Here is a 21942-nt window from a genome sequence, read left to right as displayed (position 1 = left end):
TCTATGCCCGTGTCAGAAGTCTAGTAACACTAAATAATCCTTTCTTGGTGCTAACACAACACACTGGAATTGTTGGGGGGGGGGGGGGGGGGGGGGGGGGGGGGGGAGGGGGGAGGAAGCGGAGTAACAAAAGACCAATTTCAGATCCATGGTTTCTCTAGAGGTAACCCTAGTGAAGATGGTGAAGGATATAAACTACGAGTTCGAATCTCGGTTTTCTTGGTTTAATTAAATTGGTCAGCTATGAGAAACTTAGGCTGGTTGTGGTCTTTGATGGGGTTTAGTCAGTGCACACTGGATAGTGGTTGTGGGTTTCCCTCTATCACCTCATATAAGATGGTTTCTCTCAACCTTCAACTTTAACAAGGCGTTTGGTTGAGGGGAATTTAAATTCCTTTTCCACCTAATTCCAAAGGTCACAAAATTGCCTTGTTCGGTTGAAAGGATTTGGAATTCCCCCATTTTCATGGAATTAAAATCCCACATCCCCTATTTTAATTCCTCGGATTTTAGGAAGAAAAAAGAAATAGTGATGAATCAAAATTACCCCTTACTTCTTTAACCTAAAATTAATACCTGACAATAACAATGGACATTTTGGACTTTATACTACTTATTCTCTTTCAATTTCCATGTATACCAAACATTGGAATTGAAATTCCCAATAATTCTATTCCTGTAAACCAAACACTGGAATTTAAATTCCTATTTTATTCCAAGTAATTTAACTCTCATGGAATTGCAATTCCTTTCCCACATAATTCTCCTTCTCCAACCAAACGCCCTGTAAGATTCCATTGCAAAGTCACTACACATAGATAATTGAATGTTAAATTTGCGTATTTAAATAGGCAATTCTAAGTTTACAAATGCAAGATAATATAGTCAAGATTGATTATAATTGTCAATAAAATAATTGTACAGGTATTGTTGAAACTAAATACGGGACATAAGGGAGAACAAATAAAAATTAGGGCATAAATATTAAATATATATTAATATTAAAGAGCTAACTGCTGATTGACAAACAAAGACATTGCGAGATAGTTTCTCGCTTCAATTTGTTGTGTGATTTGAATACTTTTTTGTCAATAAATCTCCCAAGTAGTTAATATGGTTGGCTTAGTTATATATATATATATATATATATATATATATATATATATATATATATATATATATATATATATATATATATACCCTTAGCTCATTTTACATGTTAATCTAAGCATCTAATTTTTTCAAATATTTTTTACCAATCGTTGATATAATTCGCTGGTCAAATTCGCTAATATAATTCGCTAACGCTAACCGCTATTTGCTGATTGTCAAATAATGACATTGTATGGTAGTTCTCACTTCAATTTGTTGTGTGATTTGAATACTCTCTTTGTCAACAAATATCTCAAGTAGTTAATATGATTGATCGACTTTATTAATTATTATTTTTTAATTTTTCATGGTATTAATAAAGTTCCTGGTAAATAAATATATATCATTATTTTGTATTATAACTTTGATATTTAATTAAAAAATAGTGCACAAAAAAGATAATAGACAATGTAGTGAATATAATCAATTGATGAATTTGAATGTAAAGAATTTTTACATTGGAGAAATATACAGACAATATAACTAATAAAATTATTTATCTTAATTAATTTATTGATAATGAATAATTTTTTTTAATAAAGACCAAATATAATGAATTGATGAATTTGAATGTAAAGAATTTTTATATTAGAGAAAAATAAATACAATATAACTAATGAAATTATTTCTCTTATTTAATTTATTGATAATGAATATTTTTTTTTTGAATAAAAAGATTGTAGACATATAATTCTAAATTAAAGAAATGTATATGTCTTATTTTTTTGTTGTAGCTACTAAATTATTATTTAATTAAATAAGAGTAAAATAGAGTACTAAATATGCCAACTTTGATTGGGATGCGGTTCGAACCTAAGATCTTTCTTATTGAAATCAATGAGTAAGTTAACGATGAACTAACAGAAATTAACTAAAAAGATAATATTTAACGGAAAAGTTAACGGATAATGATATTCATTAGGGATAAATTAGGAAATCTTAAACAAAAATTAAAATTTGATCAATCTGAGGCATTCATTTAATTAAAAAATTTGACCACCATTTTTTATAACCCAGGCCTAATTCTCTTGGACTTTTATTAGTATACTAGTTTTTTACGCGCATTGCGCGATTGGGATAATGCCCAATGTTTTTTTTTTAAAATAAGTACTTTAAAGTATATTAAGGCAAGATTATATTGGAATTGTTCATGCATAGATAATTGAATGTGGAATTTCCATATTTAAATAGGTAATTCTAAGTTTACAAATATAAGATAATATAGTCAAGGTTGATTATAATTGTCAATAAAATAATTGTATAGGTATGGTTAAAACCAAAAAGGGACATAAGGGAGAGCAAATAAAAATTAGGGCATAAAATATTAAATATATACTAATATTGAAGAGCTAACTACTGATTGTCAAACAATGACATTGCGAGGTAGTTTCCGACTTCAATTTGTTGTGTGATTTGAATACTCTTTTTATCAATAAATCCCTCAAGTAGTTAATATGATTGACTTAATTTTATTTTTTTTAAAAAAAAATTATTATTATTATTATTATTATTATTATTATTATTATTATTATTATTATTATTATTATTATTATTATTATTATTATTATTATTATTAAATATATGTATACCCTTAGTTCATTTTACATGTTAATCTAAACAACTAATTTTTTCAAATATTTTTTTACCAACCGTTGATATAATTCAATTCGCTGGTCAAATCCTCTAAAGCTAACCGATAATGGCTGATTGTCAAACAAGGACATTGCGATGTAGTTCTCACTTCAATTTGTTGTCTGATTTGAATACTCTCTTTGTCAACAAATCCCTCAAGTAGTTAAAATGATTGTCTTTTTAATTATATTTTTTATTTTTTTATGGTATTAATAAAATACTTGGTAAATAAATATATATCATTATTTTGTATTATAACTTTGATATTTAATTAAAAAATAGTGCCCAAAAAAAGATAATAGACAATGTAGTGAATATAATCAATTGATGAATTTAAATGTAAAGAATTTTTAAATTGGAGAAATATAAAGACAATATAACTAATAAAATTACTTCTCTTAATTAATTTATTGATAATGAATAATTTTTTCTTTAAATAAAGACATCGTAGAGGCAATATAACGAATATAATCAATTGATGAATTTGAATGTAAAGAATTTTTATATTGGAGAAAAATAAAGACAATATAACTAATAAAATTAGTTCTCATATTTAATTTATTGATAATGAATAATTTTTTTTTTGAATAAAGACATTGTAGACATATAATTCTAAATTAAAGAAATGCATATGTATTATTTTTTGTCGTAACTACTAAATTATTATTTTCTTTAATTTAATAAGAGTAAAATGGAGTATTAATTATCCCAACTTTTATTGGGATAGGTTCGCACCTTAGACCTTTTTATTGAAATCAATGAGTAAGTTAACGGTGAACTAACAGAAATTAACAGAAAAGATAATATTTAACGGAAAAGTTAACGGATAATCATATTCATTAAGGATAAATTAGGAAATTTTAAGGAAAAAATTAAAATCTAATCAATCTGAGCCATTCATTTGATTAAAAAATTTGACCGCCATTTTTTCTACCCATTATAGGCCTAACTCTCTTGAGCTCCTATTAGTATACTAGTTTTTTACGCGCATTGCGCGATTGGTATAATACCCAATGTTTTTTTTCAAAATAAACACTTTAAAGTATATCATGACAAGATTATATTGGAATTGTGCATGCATAGATAATTGAATGTTGAATTTGCGTGTTTAAATATGTAATTCTAAGTTTACAAATGCAAGATAATATAGTCAAGATTGATTATAATTGTCAATAAAATAATTTTATAGGTATGGTTGAAACCAAATACGGGACATAAGGGAGAGCAAATAAAAATTAGGGTATAAAATATTAAATATATACTAATATTGATAGCTAAGTGCTGATTGCCAAACAATGACATTGCGAGGTAGTTTCCCACTTCAATTTGTTGTGTGATTTGAATACTCTTTTTGTGAATAAAACCCCCAAGTAGTTAATATGATTGGCTTAATTATATATATATATATATATATATATATATATATATATATATATATATATATATATATATATATATATATTAAACAATTATTATTATTATTATTATTATTAAATATATGTATACCCTTAAGTCATTTTACATGTTAATCTAAACAGCTAATTTTTTCAAATATCTTTTTACCAACCGTTGATATAATTTGCTGGTCAAATCTGCTAATATAATTCGCTAACGCTAATCGCTAACTGCTGATTGTCAAACAAGGACATTGTGAGGATAATTCTCACTTCAATTTATCGTGTGATTTGAATACTCTCTTTGTCAACAAATTCCTCAAGTAATTAATATGATTGGCTTTATTAATTCTAATTTTTTTAATTTTTTCATGGTATCAATATACTTGGTAAATAAATATATAACATTATTTTGTATTATAACTTTGATATTTAATTTAAAAATAGTGCACAAAAAAGATAATAGACAATGTAGTGAATATAATCAATTTATGAATTTGAATGAAAAGAATATTTACATTGGAGAAATATAAAGACAATATTACTAATAAAATTATTTCTCTTAATTAATTTATTGATAATGAATATATTTTTTTTAATAAAGACATTGTAGGGACAATGTAGCGAATATAATCAATTGATGAATTTGAATGTAAAGAATTTTTATATTGAAAAAAAATAAAGACAATATAACTAATGAAATTATTTCTCTTATTTAATTTATTGATAATGAATAATTTTTTTTGAATAAAGACATTGTAGACACATAATTCTAAATTAAAAAAATGCATATGTATTATTTTTTTTAGCTACTAAATTATTATTTTCAATTAATAAGAGTAAAATGGAGTACTAATAGAGCTTGTAGCATTCAAACAAAAAAAAAATAGAGTACTAATTATGCCAACTTTGATTGGGATGTGGTTCGAACCTAAGATCTTTCTTATTGAAATCAATGAGTAAGTTAACAGTGAACTAACATAAATTAACGGAAAACATAATATTTAACGGAAAAGTTAACGGATAATCATATTCATTAAGGATAATCCAAATACGGGACATAAGGGAGAACAAATAAAAATTAGGGCATAAAATATTAAATATATACTAATATTGTTTGATGAGATTCCGACATTAGGATTTGTGGTTAAGTTCTATTAAGACTTTAATATTAGAATTAGATTAATGGTGTAGTCATAATTATATATTAGACTAACGGTGAATTAATGGAAAAGTTAAATGGATAATCATATAATTAAGGGTAAATTAGAAAATCTTAAAAGAAAAAAATTAAAACCTGAACAATATGAACCATTCATTTGATTTAATAATTTGGCGGTCATTTTTTCTACCTAATGTTAATAATTAAATAAATTCACTGGTCAAATCCGCTAGTATAATCCGCTAACGCTAACCGCTAACTGCTGATTGTCAAACAAGGACATTGCGAGGTAGTTCTCACTTCAATTTGTTGTGTGATTTGAATACTCTCTTTGTCACAAAATCTCTCAAGTAGTTAATATGGTTGGCTTTATTAATTATATTTTTCTAATTTTTTCATGGTATTAATAAAATACTTGGTAAATAAATATATAGCATTATTTTATGTTATAACTTTGATATTTAATTAGAAAAATAGTGCACAAAAAAGATAATAGATAATGTAGTGAATATAATTAATTGATGAATTTGAATGCAAAAATTTTTACATTTGAGAAAAATAAAGACAATATAACTAATGAAAATATTTCTTTTAATTAATTTATTGATAATTAATAATTTTTTTTTCACTGAATAAAGACATTGTAAGGACAATGTAGCGAATATAATCAATTAATAAATTTGAATATAAAGAATTTTTATATTGAAGAAAAATAAAGACAATATAACTAATAAAATTATTTATCTTATTGATAATGAATAATTTTTTTTTTTTTGAATAAAGACATTGTGGACACATAATTCTAAATTAAAGAAATGCATATGTATTATTTTTTGTTGTAACTACTAAATTATTATTTATATAATTTAATAAGAGTAAAATAGAGTACTAATTATACCAAATTTGATTGGGATGAGGTTCGAACTTAAGACCTTTTTTTATTGAAATCAATGAGTAAGTTAACGGTGAACTAACGACAATTCTTAAAATTTTAACGGAATTAGTAACGGTGTTTGGGTATTTTAGGAAATTTTAGTGTAAAATGTAAATCTGATCAATCTTTTAATCAATCTGAGCCATTCATTTGATTAAAATCTGTGACCGCCATTTTTTCTACCCATTATAGGCCTAACTCTCTTGGGCTCTTATTAGTATAGTAGATATATATATATATATATATATATATATATATATATATATATATATATATATATATATATATATATAGTACAAAATTTATTATAAGTACGGGAAAATAGATAGTGGTTAACAAAAGAGGTGTTAGATTAGTTGGCAAATGATGCCTTTCATCTTGAAAAAGGGCATGGATTTGAATCTTTTAACACACGTAGCTATACTCAAATGTTTCATTTTTTCAAATTATCTCTTTTATTTTTAATATTTCGCCTCACTGGAGAAAATTCCTGATTCCGCCACTGGTTGTAGATTTAAACCAAATTGTAAATAACTTGCTCAGAATCATTCTTATCATGACAGATTTTAATGTTCACCAAGCATTGCAGACTATTACCGATTACAGAAGTATAAAACCAAACGCAGTAGAGTATGCTAGGAACATAGAGGGATGCAACTGTGCAAGCATTGCAGATCAGAGATCTAACTATGTAAAAGTGCCTTCACAATTTTGTCTCCCATGGCGTCAACATATGGGAACATGTGGCCTGCACCTGGGAGTTCATGATAATGAATCCATGGCAGTTTCTGGGCAATGTACCTTTGTAGAGTAACAGGTACAAGCCCATCCTCGTCGCCTTGCCACAGGTGAACTGAACCTTCATTGTTAGGGAATGGATTCTCCAGATCCATGGGATCAAACTCCCATTTCCCAAACCCAACTATCATGTCTCGGTGGATAGATTCGAATTCGCCTTGTGGTTTCACTTGCGCCTGAAGTTCCACACAAAACAAGATTAAGTCTCCTAAAAATAGCAGATAAAGATAGCCACTTTGTTGACGTAAATGACTATGCACTCTTGTCCCTTATGAAAGGTCAGAGTTTAAAACTCTCCTATGGAAAAACCAATATAAATATATGATTAGTACTTTACTTCTTAATTGGGTCGGCTCAACTCGAACAGGAATTATGGATTAAGATGGGAAATTCTAGCCATCCTAGTGCATATTCTTGCCTGCTTATGGGAGAAACAGACCAAATTAGGGAGTCAATTTGGTCAGATTGTATACTTGGTAACTACAATATTACAAGTTCGACTGTCACTCAGAGTGGTTTATATGTTTTCTTGGTTTGAGTCAATCAGCTATAGACAAGGCAACCTAAACTGACTTATGGTCCTTTGCTGACTAGAATCACAAGATGAAGTGGGGATAGATTTTGCCGACTGAATTCTAACCTGATACTTCTGTCTTGCGGGAAGATACTTGGTCATCACTTCTACGTCTTGTGGATTAAACAGACTAGGCTCATAAGCTGCAACACTCGATGCAGGAAAAAGCTTTTGAGTGTTCCACCAGTAGGTGAGCCATGGGATATAGTGAGAAACACGAAGAGTCCATTGATCCCGGGTAAATTGACTGTCATATGCTTGCTTAGACAAGTTTCCTGGAAAACCAGGCCACCAGTAATTCACAACTGGTGCTAAAAGTACTGCTCCTGCCAATCTGTTTATAAACAGAAACACTTCAATATGGATGAAATCGATCAAGATTGACCAAAAAAAAATGAAACTTTAAAGAGAAGATGTTCAAGACAATAAATAGGCTCAACTTTACTAGGGAAATTCCCACATTTCAATCCCTTAGGTAGATTGTGGGAAAATGCAGGATTAAGCTCTGGTGGCCTTTCACCCTCTTGTGGCCACTCAATACTGGTCCTATCATCTAACAAGTGGCTGAGCCACCTTTATAATCTTAATGAGGTGAGGGGACCACAATATGAAGAAATTTGCTTTTTTATTGAGCAAAAAATTGTTATTCCAAAAAGTTGAATCTTTAACTCCAAGGGTCCCACGTTCCAGTCCGACAAAATATAGGCTAGACCTTTACTTACTTGCACAAGAAAAGTCCCTCATTTTGAGAAGTTGTTCTCACATTACCGCTAGTGAGACTCCATCCCAGATCACTAATTCTAAACTTTACACATGTGACCGATTGAATTGCCCACGCGGGCTCAAAAAATGGAGCATACCTATGAGGGATGTACTTGAGACAGCTCCAGACAACTTGACCACCCATGGAAAACCCAACAACATAGAATTTTGAACCTAGTTCCAACTGATCAGCAAGCTCCTGGATGTCGAAAGCTATGCTCTTTTCTTTTCGGTTTGGATTAGGATCGCTTTCTCCATAGCCTGGTCTATCAAATGACACTATGTAGATTCCCAGACTTTCAATCACATTCTGCAGATCAGAAAAAAAAAGTTTCAATTCAAACCCAACTGCCATGGCTTTCAAAGGAACATTTGTAAAATCCAAAGCAAATAAAAAAAGGAACATTATATTACAGGAGAGAGAGTGACAGCAACAGCAACATCATGCCTGCAACAATCGAAGCCATGAACAAACACCATCTTATAGCTTGCTCTGTTTCTGGGAACACCATGCTCTTTGTAAGCCAAATGCCTTCCATCACTGAGCTTAATTCTGTGCGCCGTGACAGGAGGCCCATCCAGTGAGCCACATGTCTTGGGAGGCGGCGGTGTAATTTCACGATAAGCCCATGCCAAGAACCCCACAGAACAGATTGCTATTACTTTTCTCAACACCCCTGAAATTTTCTCATTCAAATTGTAACACAATCAGAAAACCCCATAACCCCATTTCTTGACAGTTCTGAGATTCAAATCCAAATTGCATCTTCTTCCCCCATCCCATCTATCAAGAATCTGGAAAGCCTAAATTTACAGAAATCAAGAAACGAAATTTACAGATTCAAGAAGAAAGCAAGCCCCACCTGAAGAAAGGAACATGGAAGTCTTCCCCTTAGGCTTTCTGGTGTGAGATCTTGCTGAAGCTGCAGAAACTTTCCCACTTGCTCCAGCAGCCATTGAAGTCGATCTATCTTTGCAACTTGCAAGGAAACAAACAATTCTAGTCTATACTCTTTTATAATAGGCGAACAGATCTAGGAGTAATTTTGAAAGTGTATGAACGAACGGCTGAAAATGAATCACGGCGATTTGGCACTGACACCAATGCTCGGCAAAGTTGACTATTGCCGTGAAATCAAATATATAGTCCGTAGTAGAAATTCCATGGGAGTCAAGGTTCCTGGAATGCATGAAACAGGAATGGGTACGTTTGTGATTCGCCAAGCAAATAATAATAATAATAAAATAAGACTGATAATAATTTTAAAATAAAATAACGGAAAATACTAAGTACAGCTTACGTTATCGCATTAGTCAATCGCCGTGCCTCACTGCCCTGTTTTCAATCCACTCACAAAACAATTTCAGATTGACCGTAGGGGCGGAGGCAAAAAAAATATATTTAAGAAAATTTACTATGTCAGCCCATATGATACGCCCTTAATTGTAGCATAATTATGAAGAATTAATTATATTTCTAGAATTAGTAGGATAATTAGGATGGTACAACTAAATTTGTGGGAGAGTAATATTCTGCCTAATTTAGCATAATAAGGAAAATATGTGTGATTACCTTGTATAGTTAGTATAGTTTTGGTGGGTTAATTATTATAGGTATTAGTAAATTAGTATAAATAGGTCCATTGTATATGAATATAAGAGACTTCTGGCTTTTAACCGTATTCGAGTCACGGTAAACTCCAAATAACAATATATTTCTTTGTCTCCCAAGTCCCATCTTCATATATAATGGAACTATTTATACTAATTTACTAATACCTATAATAATTAACCTACCAAAACTATACTAACTATACAAGGTAATCATACATATTTTCCCTATGCTAAATTAGGCACAATATTACTCTCCCACTAATTTAGTTGTACCATCCTAATTATCCTACTAATGCTAGAAATATAATTAATTCTTCCTAATTATGCTACATAATTACAATTAAGGGCGTATCACTATATCAATATTATTATATTAATTGTATCATGTCATTATATACAATTGTTATGCCATGGACCCGGGTCCAAAACGAGGCCATCTGAATTTTTTTTTAAAAAAAATTACTTCTTTCATTGCAGTTAACTTACCGTTTGTCTTCAGAATTCATTTCTTTATATTCATAATTTTTGAACTCTATATTCACAATTTTAGAACTGAATATTCACAATTTTAGATCTCAACATACAAAATTACAGAACGCAATATTCACAATTGCAAAACTCTATATTCACAATTTTTGAACTCTATATTCACAATTACAAAACTCTACATTCAACAGTATAACACAATTTTTGAACTCTATATTCACAAAAAATATCATTGGCTGAGGAAACGATGCCACTAATGATCAATCGTTATATCGTGCACCAGGGCGGACAATGCATTGTGCGGCCTGGCCCAAAACCACGACGTTTCGATAAGTTGGTGGGGAGTTGATGCGACGGACACCGTTCTGTCCGTCCAATCCCGCGACAGTTTTTTTTTTTAAAATTTTTTTATAACACTTGTGTTTATGTGTATTATGTATTATGTTAGGAGTTTATGTGTATTCTACCATACAATGCTGTACATACGAAACGAGAATTTTTTTTAAGAAGTTAAAGCAGAAACGGGAAACAGATACAAAACGACGTCATTTTGGGTCATGCATTGTGCGCCCCAGTGCACGATATAATTTGCCACTAACGACACCGTTATTCCAGACGCGCGTTTTGGACCTGGGTCCACAACATAATTTGCCCGTTATATATCATACATAATTATGTCAATTATTATTAATAATGATTTATAATTACATTCTTTGCAATAATGTATGTGATATATAATTATATGAGTACGATGGCGTCGATCATTACTTTAATTTTTTTTTACACATAATAAAATATACATACAATATATATATATATATATATATATATATATAATTATATATATATATATATATATATATATATTGTATGTATATTGTATGTAATGTTTAATTGCTCTTTTAAGTAATGTTTGAGGGCTTATTTGATCATTTCTCTTCTTTTAATAAAAAAATATATAAATATATTTTTAAATTCTTTTTTTTTTTTGAATTATACTCTTTAAACGCGCCATAAATTTTTTAAAATTATAGAAATGGCCTTAAAATATTTCGAAAAAGCCTTTTTTTTTTCCATGAAATTTTAATATAAAAACATGTTCAAAACATGAAAGTCATCGTCCCTAAAAGTTTCTGTAAATTAAACCATTAGATTTGAAATTAAAGATATCACCAAACAACCCTTTTTTTTGTATTAATAAAATGATAATATATTAATAATTAGTCAGTGTTGGTAAATAATTAAAAATAATGTAATATTGATTAGTATGGTATTTTTCTCTTAAGAACTGCTATCAATGCTGACCAAATTGATGTCTGATCAAACCCCATTCATTGGGCATGCATAGGAAATAGGATGATATATAGATCAAGAAATTATTTAATTAATATTAACCGTGTAACTAAGTCATTGTTTGACATCGTCCATTATGGCATTATTACTTATGTAATAATTGGCTAGCTAATGCATAACATATAGCCCATCTACTCATAATAAAAATGTAAAACAACATTGGATTAAAAACTGTTGGGAGTTCACCAACGAGTTTATTCATAGACAAGTCTAAGATTTGTAGTGACTTCTTTGCACCTTCTTATATACAACTTTTCAAAAAGCTCAGTAATTGATTCATATAATTGATCATCACTTTATGTGTTGTAACTTATGTTAATTTCGAATGAAGAAGCTCTTAAATACGCAGGTGAAAGCTGATATATTTAACTTTCCGTCAAACAAATATGTTGGATGGTAAATATCAATACCTACCCTTTTAACTTTTTACCTACCAATCAATTCGATTTTACTGTTCAACATAAAATGTTGGACATAAATTCAGTCCAACGTACTACAGTTGGATGAAAAATCTGTCAAACTTTTCATCCATTTGTCTTTACTCTTTAATGATGAAAAGTTGAGATTTTTAACAAACAACCAACATTGTTGTTGAATGAAAATTTTGGTAAAAAACAACGAGAATTCTAGCTGTACAACAATAATTTTAGTAAACAATAAATTTTATCAAATATATTTCTACAAACAACTAATATTATATTATTAACTGTTGGAGATCTGGAAAGAAGAGAGAAAGGTTGGAAGAAAGAAGAAAAAAAGGGTATTATGTTTCATTCAATTCTTGCTGAGATACAAAGCAGAAGTACTTATGCTAATGGCCCTTGCTAACTAATTAACAGAAAGTAACAGACTGAAAGAAATGGTACATTCAACAGTAATAACTAACATAACAGAACTAAATAGATTTGTTTATGACTTGACTGTTGCTTGACTTCTGCTGTTGTTCATTGATGGAGGCTGGTGTATCCCTTGAGATCCCCCCGCAAGCTGGATTGTAGAGATTAAACAATCCCAGCTTGGAGACATAGTTGTAGAATGTGGCTGGACAGTGAGCTTTTGTTAAAATATCTGCAAGCTGACTGCCAGAGGGAACATGAAGAAGCTTGATTATTCCTTTGTGAAGCTTTTCTCTAACCAAATGGCTATGCTTGGTTCTCTCATGAAAGACCTGGTTTTCAGAGATTGCAATTGCAGACTTGCTGTCACAATAGATGGCAGTTGGTGTTTTTGAATGTAATCCAAGTTCATTGAGCAAGTAAAGTAGCCATTGGACTTCACAAGTAGTTGCTGCTAGAGCTCTATATTCTGCTTCTGAAGAGGACCTGGATATTGTAGCTTGTTTCTTGGACTTCCAGGAGACTAGAGCATGGCCAAAGAAGATACAGAAGCCAGTAACAGATTTCCTAGAATCCACACAAGCACCCCAATCTGAGTCAGAAAAAGCCTTCAAGTGTAGATCAGAAGATGCTGGAAAGAAAAGACCCTGTCCATGAGCACTTTTAATATATCTTAAGACTCTGTGTGCAGCTTGTAGATGTAGATGTGTAGGTTTGTCCAAGAACTGGGACAATTGTTGTGTAGCAAAGCTTATGTCAGGCCTTGTAATTGTTAAATACAACAATTTTCCAACAAGTCTTCTGTATTGAGTATTGTCATCAAGAAGATCACCTTCATCTTTACTCAGTTTGTGTGTAGGAACAGTGGGACTAAAGACTGGTTTGGAATCAGTGAAACCTGCTTCATCTAACATCTCTAAAGCATACTTCCTTTGAGAAAGTGCAATTCCCTTTTTCTGTCTAGCTACCTCCAGGCCTAGAAAGTACTTCAAAGGGCCAAAATCCTTGATTTGAAATTGATCATTAAGCTGGTTTTTGACCTGCTGAATCAGATTCAAATCACTACTAGCCACTACTATATCATCTACATAAACCATTAGGGCTATAAAAGATGAATCCTCCCCTTTTGTAAATAAGGAGTTATCAGGAATAGATTGTGTAAATCCCATATTCTGCAGGGCAAAGCATAGTTTGGTGTTCCACTGTCTGCTTGCCTGTTTCAGGCCATATAATGATTTGATCAACCTGCAAACCTGACCACTTTTTCCTTCTGTGTACCCAAGAGGAGGTTCCATGTAAACTTTTTCCTCTAAATCCCCATGGAGGAAGGCATTGTTTACATCTAGTTGGTGTAGATGCCAGTCTTTTGCTGCTGCAACAGCTAGAAAGAGTCTAATAGTGGTCATCTTGGCAACAGGGCTGAATGTATCTAGGTAATCAACACCAAGGGTCTGTGTGTAGCCTTTTGCCACAAGTCTTGCCTTATACCTTTCAATAGTGCCATCTGCTTTGTGCTTTATTTTGTATACCCATCTGCATCCAACTGTTTTCTTAGAAGGTGGTAGATCTACAAGTTCCCAGGTGTTGTTGTTTTTTAAAGCAGTGATCTCATCTGCCATGGCTTTCTTCCAATGATCATTTTGCACTGCTTCCTTGTAACTCCTAGGCTCAGTGTGGCAGGTGAGATTCATAACAAAGGACTGAAAAGAGGGTGACAGTTTAGTATAGCTTACCACCCTGGAGATGTCATGGGGTGAAATCTTCAGTGTAGAACTATGACACACATATTCTTCCAGGTAAGCAGGAGTGGTTTTCTGCCTGGTGGATCTCCTGACCATTGGTTGTTGAAGCTGTTCTGGAGAGTCATGCATTTGCTCAATTGAATCGGGAGTGTCACTTAGGGATAAACCACCTGTTTGCTGGGAACTAAGAGCATCATGGGCACTGTCTGTCTGATGGCTGAAATGAGGGTTCACCTGGGAATCAAAACCCTCCTGGGGACTATCTTGAGAGCCATTAGGAAGTCCTGGAGGTGTATAAGAGTTATCTTGAGGATCATCAAGAGAACCAATTGCTGTGTCAACTGGAAGAATGACTTCAGGTAGCTGTGTCTCAGGAGTGTCACTGCTCTGGAAGGGAAAAATTGTTTCATAAAAGAAAACATCCCTGGATAGAAAGACATCTTTTGATATCAGATCATATAGTTTATAGCCTTTTGTTCCACTAGCATAACCAAGGAATACACATTTCCTTGCTCTAGCATCAAATTTGGACTTTGGACCCAATGTAGTAGCAAAAGCTAGACAACAAAAAACTCTTAAGTTTTGATAGGTTGGAACCTTCTAAAGGAGAATATGATATGGTATCTGTTGGTTAATAGCAGCAGAAGGTAACCTATTTATGATATAAGCTGCATGCAGTATGCATTCACCCCAAAACTTCTCAGGTAAATGAGCTTGAAACCTGATTGCTCTTGCAATAGATAAGAGATGGCCATGTTTTCTTTTCACTCTACTGTTCTGTTGTGGAGTATATGTACAGGAAGTCTGGTGTAGTATCCTTCTTGATCAAAGAAATCAGACATGTTAAATTCAAGGCCATTATCTGTCCTAATGCTCTTGATATGTGATCCAAACTGGTTCTTGACCATCTTGCAGAACCTTGAGATCAGACTTCTAACCTCTGATTTGCTTTTCATTAGGTGCACCCAAACAGCCCTACTGTAATCATCTACCATAGTAAGAAAATAATGATGACCATGAATGGATGCTACCTTATAAGGACCCCAAATATCCATGTGTAGCAATTCAAAACAGGCTGTTGAAATAGAGTTACGTTACTGGACTGGAATGGGAGTCTTTTTTGTTTAGCAAAATGAAAACAATCACAAATCAAACTTTTATTTGCTAGAATTGTTGGGTCTACATTGTGTAACAACTGAATTTTTGAGTATGAAGCATGTCCCAGTCTAGCATGCCACAAAGTACACTTATTCAAAACTGAAACAATACTATTTACAGAGAGATTAACAGGAAGAATCAAATGATAAAGTCCATTCTGGAGTTCAGTCATTCCAATCATCTTGCCATGGTTGGGACCCTGTATTATACACTGATTAGTCTGAAAACTCATTGTGCAACTAGAACTCTTAACAAGAGCCCCCACAGATATTAAGTTATACTGAAAACCAGGAACATAGAGCACATTGTGCAGAATGAAATCTTTAGATAGATGCACAGAACCAATGCAGCTAATATTGACCTTCTGTCCATTGGGTAGAGTGACATGTATATCATGAACTTCCTTCTGATTTGTCAACAAATTCACACTACACACAATATGGTGGGTGGCACCACTATCTAAAATCCAACTATATCCTTCAAAATCTGCAAGATTAAGGGATGGTTTTATACCTTCTGTCTGAGTCCTTGACATGAGGTTAGCAGAGATGGTATTGGCATGAACTTCTTGATCAAGAGGTGTGCTCAGAGTCCCCCTTTCCCCATGTGACTTCTGGATTTGAACAAACTCCAGAAACCTTTTGAAATCACTGTGAGTGAATGAAAGATTCTCATCAGTTCCTTGTTGTTGAATCATCAGTGGCCCCTGAGCCTGGTTAACAGATCCCTGACTTCTTGATTTTGGCTTCCAACCAGGTGGGAAACCATGTTTCTTGTAGCATTTGTCCTCTGTGTGTCCAGTGAATCCACAAAAGGTGCATATGGGCTTCTTGTTTCCTGCTGTATACTTCTTGTAGCTCTGTTGGTAGCCACTTGATGCTCTGGTCATCATCACATTACCAGTGGCTCCATTCTCACCAGCTTGGTGTAATTGACTAGCGAAACCAGTAGTTCCAATATGGAATTGCCTTTCTTGTTGTGCTATCATGGAATATGCATCACACACATCCGGTAGAGGCCTCATAAGCATAATCTGGTTTCTTGCACCAGTGTATCTATCGTTTAGACCAATGAGAAAGATGGATAGTTTATCCTTCTCAACCTGTTCATTCAATCGCTCAATTTTCTCACCACATTCACATCTCAGAGTACACCCACAACTTATGGTTGGTCTCAGTATCTGGAGTTCATCCCACAGCAATTTCTGTTGAGTGAAGTACTCATTCAGATTACTGTCGTTTTGCTTCGTTTGATATATTTCGCACTTGATTTCCGCAATCCGAAACAAATCTTGCTGACTAAACCTACGTTTCAAATCCCTCCATATCCCATATGCGGTGTCAATCCAAAGGACACTGCGTCCAATCGTCGGGGACAACGATCGAACAATCCAGGTGACCACTAGGTCATTACAGCGTTCCCAAACCTCAAATTTTCTATCATCTCTAGAAGGTTTGAGTATAGACCCATCAACAAATCTGAGCTTGTTTTTGCACGATAGTGCCATAGTCATCGCTCTCGCCCACGGGTGATAATTTGGACCCTCTAATGGCGTAGAGACGAGCATGAGGGCAGGACTCTCACTAGGATGCAGGAAATAAGGGTTCGAATGAGATTCGGGATCGAACAGTACCTTTGTAGCTGCCAATCCAATCGTCGGAGTCAGCGGAATCGCCGGAATAGGAGTTCCTGAGGCAGGAACTGGATTTCCGATGGTCGGAGCTGCTGTCGCATTGTCAATTGGAGTTGATCTTGCACCAATCGTAGGCCACGCTGCCATATTGAATTATCTCGGAATGCTTCTTTAATTCTGCTATGATACCATGTTGGAGATCTGGAAAGAAGAGAGGAAGGTTGGAAGAAAGAAGAAAAAAAAGGGTATTATGTTTCATTCAATTCTTGTTGAGATACAAAGCAGAAGTACTTATGCTAATGGCCCTTGCTAATTAATTAACAGAAAGTAACAGACTGAAAGAAATGGTACATTCAACAGTAATAACTAACATAACAGAACTAAACAGATTTGTTTATGGCTTGACTGTTGCTTGACTTCTGCTGTTGTTCATTGATGGAGGCTGGTGTATCCCTTGAGATTAACTGATTAAAATAATTAACGCAATCCACTATCACTAATTTCCAGACAAAACCCTGACAATACCACACCAGGGTAAACTTTGAATGGAAAATTAAGAGAGAAAAATCTCAATTTGATGAATAATTTTAAAAAGTGCATGATGTTGCAATTTAAAAATCCCAACATATGCATGATGAATGTATTAGCTTGCAATTGCTGACTCTAATTTTATATACCATTGACCAATTAAACACTTTCAACAATTATGTTTCTAGAGAGAGTTGCCCCGGGGGGCTGGAAATTAGGAAATGTCATGGAAGAGGAAGAAAAAGAATGAGCACGGCATGCAGAATAATATTATTTATATTTATGGTCCAACATTATTGTTTTTTAGAGTATATAGATAGAGGTAACTATGGCTATTATATTGCCCCTTCATCTACTTGAGCGGCTGGATCCATATAAGTTGAATTTATGCATTATTTAGAGTAACTCTAATAAATAATTTGTGTAAATGAATAAAATTTTCTTGTCGATTTTATTAGACAGATCACTTTTATTGTTTCGTAGTGTTTTATATTCTTTAATACTTTTTTTTAAACATATTCTTTAATATAATACTTATTTTTTTATCAACTAGTATTTTATATGCGCGATACGTAAAAATATATGTCTAATATTAATATATAATATTAATTTTTTTTTAAATAATTGTATGTGTTATAGAATTTATATTATATTAAAAATTTATTGATAATTTAAATAATAATTACAATATGATTAATATTATTAAAGTAAGAATTTTATATATGATAAGTTACTAAGTATAATTATGATAACATTTAATTAAAATCTAATGAAATCATACTTATTTCTTACAATAGCATGTTTACCTACAATATTACAATTGATGAATAATATAAGAAAATATATTGTGTATGCATGTGCATAGCAGTGTTGCAAAAATCGGTCTAGGCGCCCGCCTAGGCGCTAGGCGCCCCTAGACCGTGGCGATTTCCCCCCTAGGCGTCCGCCTAGCGTCTAATTCGGCCGACTTGGCCGCCTAGCATCTAACTTAGCCGAGTTAACTCGTCCATTTCGGTCGAGATAACTCGATCAGCTTGGCCTTGCTAATTATTTACATTATATATATATATATATATATATATATATATATATATATATATATATATATATATATATGTGTGTGTGTGTGTGTGTGTGTGTGTGTGTGTGTGTGTGCGCGCGCGCGTATATATAATATGACATATATACACCGGTAGACTAGTTTGATACTTTGAATCTTTGGATGATTGAGGTATTTGAGTATTTCATATTTGAGTATTTTTAATTTTTAATATTGTTTTGATGTTATGACTTGCGAATTATCATTATTTCATTTATTTGGATGTGTTATTTGATTGAATGTTGAAAACAGCCTCATTAAAATTGTCAAACTGCAAGTCTGCCATTGTTTTTTTGGCGCCCGCCTAGATTCCGCCTAGGCGCTAGGCGCTGCCCGGGCGCCCGACTAACGCCTAACGCCTACTGCAACCATGGTGCATAGTAATAATAATGTGAAAGATAATAGAAGTTATAACGGTAAGGATATTTTTGTCCAAAAAATTGTATAGTACAACTCTTATAGCATAATGTATAAAAGAAATTAACAGAAAAAACAGACATAAATAAATGACATAACTTGGATTGAGACTTATTATCATGTTTTTAGATTTAGGGTGTGTTTGGAAACTCAGAAAATGATTTTAAAATCATTTTCTAGGTTTCCAGTGTTTGGCTAGAGAGGGAAAATGGAAGTCAATGAAAAATAGAGGGGATTTCCGAAAAATGACTTCCTTTTTTGGGGGGAAAGTCATTTTCCATTTGCAGCAGTGGAGCAACCAATCACCCGCCGCCACCACCACCCCACCGCCGCCATCATTGTATATTTTGAATATTTAAAATTAAAAATAATTATGCTCATTTTTCAAAAAATGAACCAAACACACCAAGACAGTTTTCTGGAATGCAACCAAATACTAGAAAGGAAAATATTTTCTAAAAAATGACTTATTTTTCATAAAATATTTTTCAGAAGTGATTTTCCTGCTTTCCAAACACACCTTTAGATTAGGTTGATATTACATTTATTACTAACTAATTAAATTAATAAGTTTTTGAATTAAATATATTGCTAGACCCATTTTACCCATTTAGTAGAAATATAATAGACATTTTTTTATTACAAAAGAAAGAAGATACCCACATATACAATCTACGCCTAATACGAGGTTCGAACTTCAAACCTCCCATATAAGGGACCAATCGGATGCAAATGGACCAATAAAATAGACATTAGTTGGACATTATTTACAAGAAAGATTTGAGGAATTTAACATTAAATGATGAGGCCCCAAAGCAGTGTCCTTAGCTGTGCAATTATTTTAAGGGAATAAATAATTCATTTTAAGCTTTTATATTAGGGCCTAGCGATTGTGTGGGTTTCTTTGGAGATTCGGCAGCTAAAGAGAGGAATATGAGTTGGTTAGTGCATACATTTTTTGTCCGGAATAAAAAAATGTGATTGTTACTTACTCGCTTCAATTAATGTTAATAAGATATTTTTTTTTTTGAATGCTACTGGTTCTATTATAATGTAGACAATAATGTCTCCATTGATGCTCGAACTCACAACTTTTCAAATCAAAATTCAACTCAAGTACCATTAGACCACATAGTCCTAGTATGTTAATAAGATATTAATTAAATGATAATAGCAATTATTAACTAGATATGATCCGATGACTCAACGGAGTACTCAAATATCTTAAGAGTGTATTCAATTTTAGCTGTTCAAAATTTTATAAACTTTTAAAAAATAGATTTTTATAGATTTTTTTTTTACCAGGACTATGTGGTCTAATGGTACCCGGATTGGATTTCCATTTGGAAGATTATGAGCAATGGAGGCGTTATTGGTTCTTTGTGTTTCAGTAGGTTGAGAAAGTATATGAACAGATACTACAATGTAATAGAGTCAGTAACTTTCAAAAAAAAAAAATTTATAAATTTTAAATGACTTTTTATGACATCTTTTTGGACTTTAATAAATTTAAAGATTTCATAGAAGTCTTATTATATCATAAATATTTATAGACATATTTTAATTTTTTTTTTTTTAAAGTCTATAAATTGTATTAACACTCTAAATTGATTACATTATCACAAACTTTCATTGATTTCGATTAAATCTTCTTATTTATAATTTTCTTTAAAAAATTGTTATAATATATCATATATTTTATAAATCTTGACTAAAATTTGTATATTGTAATTGAGAAAAAAAATTTGGTCTCACAAAAAATAAAACATTATATTTAAAGGTTTGAAAGATTAAAGAGCCTATAAAAGTTAATCATTTGTTAAGTACTAATAGATTTGTTAAAATTCTTAAAAGTTTTGAAATAAGTAAAAATTTGTGTGAGATCGTCTCATGGGTCTCAATCTATTAGACGAGTCGGATCTTTGATTAATGAGGTCAAATATTTGACTCAAATTTGAAAGACGACATGGCCGTCTCAACCACCGGCTGTCAGAGCTGGTGGTTGTGTTTTTTTTTTTTTTTTTTTTTAAATTATATATATATATATAATACTAATAAATAAATAAATTTATAAAAAACAAAAATAAAAAATATTTTAAAAAAATACGTGTCAAAAGACTTAACCTGTTAAACAAGTTACTTTGGACTTAATTGAATAAATTTACAGATTTAGGGGATGTGAATGGAGTTTTTTTTTTTTTTTTTTTTTTTTTTTAGGGGACTCAAATTACACTAAGGGAGCCAATTTAACACTTTTTTTCAATTACTACAAGCTTAAATTTAACAAGACAAACACATGCGGTAACTAAAAAGGGGTTAACAATTCTGATATTTAATAAATTCAAGTGATTTTTGCAAAAAGTTATCAAATCTATTCTTTCTTTTCTAGATGATCACCATACCCCTCAAGAGCCAGGACCAACATACTTGCCAATTAAAAAATTATTAAATATAAAAATTAGGTGTGTTCGTTATGAGATGGGTCCTAGATTACTATGCGCTGTTTGGTTTGAGGTAGTTTAGGTGTAATTGAATTGCAATTTCGCGGAGATTACAATTACGCCGTTTGCAATTCCCTCCAAATGCTGAATTCTAATTCAGATCCCCCCTCCCCCCTCCATGAATTACAATTTGGTGTTTTGACGGGAGAATAAAAGGTAATGTGAAG

The 21942-nt window shown here is 32.0% G+C and overlaps 1 protein-coding gene across 1 annotated transcript; it reads right to left on the bottom strand.

The window, feature by feature from the left end:
- Nucleotides 1-6796: 6796 nt before the first annotated feature.
- LOC109149684 lies at nucleotides 6797-9595 on the bottom strand. The gene is made up of 5 exons (XM_019297608.1): nucleotides 9272-9595; nucleotides 8823-9085; nucleotides 8507-8718; nucleotides 7713-7980; nucleotides 6797-7248 (listed from the first exon to the last, which is right to left on the bottom strand). The coding sequence occupies exons 1-5, from the start codon at nucleotides 9363-9365 to the stop codon at nucleotides 6958-6960; spliced, it is 1128 nt and encodes a 375-aa protein (XP_019153153.1). The 5' UTR covers nucleotides 9366-9595; the 3' UTR covers nucleotides 6797-6957.
- Between the last annotated feature and the right edge of the window lie 12347 nt (nucleotides 9596-21942).

This window comes from Ipomoea nil, unplaced genomic scaffold (assembly GCF_001879475.1).
Source record: "Ipomoea nil cultivar Tokyo-kokei standard unplaced genomic scaffold, Asagao_1.1 scaffold0268, whole genome shotgun sequence".
NCBI classification, from domain to species: domain Eukaryota; kingdom Viridiplantae; phylum Streptophyta; class Magnoliopsida; order Solanales; family Convolvulaceae; genus Ipomoea; species Ipomoea nil.
The sequence above is the reverse complement of the archived record's forward strand: the minus strand, read 5'-3'. Positions and strand labels throughout refer to the sequence as shown.